This window comes from Monodon monoceros, unplaced genomic scaffold (genome assembly GCF_005190385.1).
Source record: "Monodon monoceros isolate NGI ecotype Baffin Bay Population unplaced genomic scaffold, NGI_Narwhal_1 Contig3016_ctg1, whole genome shotgun sequence".
NCBI lineage: Eukaryota > Metazoa > Chordata > Mammalia > Artiodactyla > Monodontidae > Monodon > Monodon monoceros.
Window position 1 is genome coordinate 1 of NW_021698939.1, and position 4579 is coordinate 4579.

At 60.3% G+C, this 4579-nt stretch overlaps 1 protein-coding gene across 8 annotated transcripts; it reads left to right on the forward strand.

The window, feature by feature from the left end:
* Nucleotides 1-4579, forward strand: NAA10 (N(alpha)-acetyltransferase 10, NatA catalytic subunit). Of its 8 annotated transcripts, none has more exons than XR_003794985.1 (8): nucleotides 1-172; nucleotides 651-749; nucleotides 1204-1262; nucleotides 2151-2196; nucleotides 2282-2397; nucleotides 2493-2783; nucleotides 3459-3652; nucleotides 4299-4345. XR_003794985.1 is itself a non-coding variant. In XM_029232350.1 (8 exons), exons 1-8 carry the CDS (start codon nucleotides 152-154, stop codon nucleotides 4533-4535), a joined length of 735 nt encoding a protein of 244 aa, XP_029088183.1. In that variant the 5' UTR covers nucleotides 1-151; the 3' UTR covers nucleotides 4536-4573. The 8 variants fall into 8 exon arrangements, 7 of the variants coding, with proteins under 7 accessions (XP_029088183.1, XP_029087869.1, XP_029087954.1 ...); XM_029232350.1 differs by having other exon boundaries at nucleotides 2282-2424; nucleotides 2739-2783; nucleotides 3568-3652; nucleotides 4299-4573; XM_029232036.1 differs by having other exon boundaries at nucleotides 3568-3652; nucleotides 4299-4573.

The window sequence follows — 4579 nt, forward strand, 5'->3', positions numbered from 1 at the left end:
CCAGATCCAGATCCAGATCCAGATCCAGCCCCAGCCCCAGCCCCAGCCCCAGCCCCAGCCCCGGCCTGGCAGCCCCGGCGTCGCTTCGGAGCGCGGTGGCAGCTGACTGCGCGTTCACGACCCGCTGGGAGCCGCGAGCCCCGCCGCCGTTATGAACATCCGCAATGCGAGGGTGAGGGGCCGGGGCCGGAGGCTGTCCGCGCCGCGTGGGAGCGGGGCCCGGTGGCCGCGTGCGCGTGCTCCCGATGGGCCCGGCCGATCACCGGGCCAGCCGCCCTGGGCGCCCTCGGCCGCCCGGCGCGGAAAAGTGAAGGCCACGTCCCCGTGGGGCTGGATCTACCCGAAGAGGAGGCCGGGGGAGCCAGGGGCGCAGGGCCGGGGCTGCGAACTCCTTCTTTCCGGATGTCGGGTTTCCGTTGGATGGTGTCGGGGAGCTAACTGGAGCTCAACGTTCATTCCTGGAACAGTCAGTTTTTGCACAGCGGCTGTGGGCCAGGCCTGTGCGGAGACAGATAGTCCCAGCGCCCGCCCAGCCCTGTTGGGGGGCGGGGGTCGCTGAGTAGACAGAGCAGGGTTCTAACACGACCGAGGCCTACTTAGTCACCGCAACCCCCGGCCTGACTGCATTCCACTGCCGTCCTCTCCCGCAGCCAGAGGACCTGATGAACATGCAGCACTGCAACCTCCTGTGCCTGCCCGAGAACTACCAGATGAAATATTATTTCTACCATGGCCTTTCCTGGCCCCAGGTGGGCAGCTGTTGAATTTGGGGATGAGGGAAACCAGGCCAAGGAAATTCCACCCTGGGTCGGCTTGGGACGAGCCGGCGAGGTCGCGCAAGGTCGTGAAGAGTCGTGAAGGGGGGCGCATGGGTCAATGAGGCCCTGAGTGTTTCCGGCTGGGGTGGCGGGAGATGGATAGGAGGCGCCTATGAAGAGGGGCGAAGAACAGGGCCAAGGTAGGGGCAGTATTCCCACCTGTGTCTATCCACTTCTTCTGGGTTAAGGAAAGGGGGCGCGGTGTGATGTGGGAAAACCAAGCCACTTGGCCTGGAGGTCAGGAGCTGTCACTGAACTCGCTGCCCGATGGGCTTCTGTCATGCACACAGCGACAGGCAGGCGCTGGGGCCAGGTGTCCGATAAGGGCGCCTCCAGCTCTGACAGGAACTTGTTTTCTGCCTTCTCTTTCCTCCCTGTCACCCAGCTCTCTTACATCGCTGAGGATGAGAATGGGAAGATTGTGGGGTATGTCCTGGCCAAAATGTGAGTCACCAAGGACGGAGGGAGAAGCCTGGTGCCTGACCTGGGGGTGGGGGGAGGGACACCGACACCGCACGCGTCTGATGGATGCTGCCTGGGTTGGGTTGGGTTTGTTTGTTTCGTTTTGTTAATTAATAGACTGTTCCTTTAGTTCAGTTTCCTCTCACATTAACAGCTTGTGGCAAATTTGTTACAATGGGTGAACCGATGCTGTTACATTATTGCAGAAACCCATAGTTACATTGTTTTACTCTTTGAGTAGTAGTTCTACACTCCATGGACAAAGGTATAACAAGTATCCGATACTATCGTATCAAACAGAGTAGTTTCACTGCCCGCCCTCCCTCCCTCCCTCCCCTCTCCCCGGGAACCACTGATCTCTTTACTGTCTCCACACTTTCGCCTTCTCCAGAAGGCCATATGATTAGAATCATGTAGCGTGTAGCCATTTCAGACCACCTTTCACTTAGTCATATGCATTGAAGTCTCTCCCCCCACGTCTTTTCATGGCTTGAGAGTTTTTTTTTTGTTTTTTTTTTGCGGTACGCGGGCCTCTCACTGCTGTGGCCTCTCCCGTTGCGGAGCACAGGCTCCGGACGTGCAGGCTCAGCGGCCATGGCCCACGGGCCCAGCCGCTCCGCGGCATGTGGGATCCTCCCGGACCGGGGCACGAACCCGTGTCCCCTGCATCGGCAGGCCGGACTCTCAACCACTGCACCACCAGGGAAGCCCGAGAGCTCCTTTCTTTTTAGCACTGAACAGTATTCCATTGATGCTGCACATGTCTTTTGGCTGCTGCCTGGGGTTTGGAGAGTCCTGGCTCTCCCCTGTCCCGGGACTGGACACACTTTGGGGTTCACGCCTAGCCCCTCTCCTTTCTTCTTGCTCTAGGGAAGAGGACCCGGACGACGTGCCCCATGGACACATCACCTCGCTGGTGCGTAGGGCCCACCCAGGGTCTGGTGGGGGCGGGGGCGGAAGTTAGTTGGAGCCGCCCCGAGGTCCCACCTTTCTCCCACCAGGCTGTGAAGCGTTCCCACCGGCGCCTTGGCCTGGCTCAGAAGCTGATGGACCAGGCCTCCCGAGCCATGATCGAGAACTTCAATGCCAAATACGTCTCCCTGCATGTCAGGAAGAGGTGGAAGCCAGGGCCGAGGGAAGGGGGGTGGGTAGGGGGATACTGTCTGTTTTGTTGGGTCTTTTTTGAATTTTATTTTATTTATTTTTATACAGCAGGTTCTTATCAGTTATCTATTTTATACATATTCGTGTATATATGTCAATCCCAATCTCCCAATTCATCCCACCACCACCAGCGGGGATACTGCCTCGATGTGGATCCTGGGCTGCCTTGGCTTTTGGAGAAGATCGGGAAGTGGGCTTAGTGGGGAGGGGGACCGGGAGGAGGGGCAGGACCTGGACGTGCTGTCCCTGCCTGGCCTCGTCTGTACAGCTCAGCAGTGCCTTATTCCCCTGCAGTAACCGGGCCGCTCTGCACCTCTATTCCAACACCCTCAACTTTCAGTAAGTAGATCTAGATTTTTCTCATGGAGTGGGATGGTCCCCAGGTCTGGCTTATCCAGGTGGCTGAGATGGGCTGTCTGTAGAGGGCCCACTGAGACAGCGTCAGCTTCAGCTTGGTGGGGGACGAAGGAGGGACTGTTGGGAAGGGAAGTGGCCTCCGGGCTGGGTATTTGAGGCAGGATCTTTGGCCTGGATGCAAATGCCTCTGGTGGTTGACAGTTCTAGGGTCTTAAGGCTGGCAGGGCCGTTCTGGGCCATCCAGACTGGCTCCCTTTTCAGTGGCAGGGTGCCCAGGTCTGCATACACACTTCCCAGCGCAGGCTTGGCCCCTGAGCTGCTCGGGCTAGGGGCCACGCTGCCTGGTAACGACCACCAAGAACAGAGGCCCAGGCCGCAGCACCCCTCCCCGGTTCCAATTGTTAGGCATACGAGCCAGCCATGCATGCCCAGGAAGTGACAGGGAGCAGGGCGGCGAGGGGAGGGGAGGGGAGGGGAGGGGACTGCCAAATTCAGGGCTTCAGTTCACAGGAAACCACAGACACAGATCCTTGGTGGCCAGGTTAGGGACGAGGGGCAGTGGCAGGATGCCAGGGGTGGGGGGGAAATAAAGGAGCTGGGTGCTACTTACTGTTGGAGAAAGCAGAGGGAAGACCATGTTGGAAATGTCTCCCAAAGGGTCCTGGGGGGCAATGACACCCTGCCCCACTAGCAGACGATGCCAGAAGGCTGAGGAGAATTGCCCCCGATTTGGGTTGCCCTCCTTCTCTCCACCTGCTGCCCCCAGGATCAGCGAAGTGGAGCCCAAATACTATGCAGATGGCGAAGACGCATACGCGATGAAGCGGGATCTCACCCAGATGGCCGATGAGGTAAGAGCCCTGCAGGTAAGAGTCCTGCGGGGCCAGGGCCGCAGTCCCCAGGCAGGGTGAGCAGGGGCGGCCTGGGACAGTTGGAGGCTGCGTGGCCGGGAGTCCTGGCCCTCCTCACCTCAGCTTCCGTAGCTGGCAGGCGGGGAGCCGGACCTCGGCAGGGCTTTAACGAAGGCCATCGGCCCAAGATTCCATTCTCCGAGGAAGAAGCCCGTCCTGCCCAGAGGCTGCTGTGAGAGGAGAGGGAGGAGGCCCCTGGACGTGCTGAGAGACGCGGGGCCTGGGGACGGCTGTGGCTGGCCTCCAAGGCTCAGGGGCCAGACAAAACCGGGCTGAAGAGAAGTCAGGGTTCTGCCCAAGGCTCCTCGGGGGCCCGGGCCTTTCAGAGGGCTCCACGGCAGCCTCGTGAGGGAGCCGTAAGCACCTCCACTTTACAGGACAGGAAACAGGCCCAGAGGGGACAGTGCCAGGGCTCCCCGCTGGGAGTCGGACTCAGTCCTGTTTCCTGCCCTGGCTCTGCTGCCTCTCATCCTGCCCCCCGCCGCCAGCAAGGGACAAGGCACGGGCAGCAGGAGAGGGCCTTCGTGGTCTAGAGACTTAGGTGCTGTCTCCTTACTCCCGTTTCTCCCCGGGCTCCTGGTGGCAGCTGAGGCGGCACCTGGAGCTGAAGGAGAAGGCCAGGCACGTGGTGCTGGGCTCCATCGAGAACAAGGTGGAGGGCAAGGGCAACTCGCTTCCGAGCTCGGGAGAGGCCTGTCGTGAGGAAAAGGGCCTGGCTGCGGAGGACAGCGGTGGAGACAGCAAAGACCTCAGTGAGGTCAGCGAGACCACAGAGAGCACCGATGTCAAGGACAGCTCAGAGGCCTCTGACTCAGCCTCCTAGAGCCTGCACATGCTTCTCTCCCTGCCCTGGCCTGCCCATCCCAT

Coding starts and splice junctions, on each gene's coding strand:
- NAA10 (XM_029232036.1), top strand. CDS start 152: ATGAACATCCGCAATGCGAGG. Junction 173..650: donor TGAACATCCGCAATGCGAGG/GTGAGGGGCCGG, acceptor CCTCTCCCGCAG/CCAGAGGACCTGATGAACAT. Junction 3,653..4,298: donor TCACCCAGATGGCCGATGAG/GTAAGAGCCCTG, acceptor TCCTGGTGGCAG/CTGAGGCGGCACCTGGAGCT.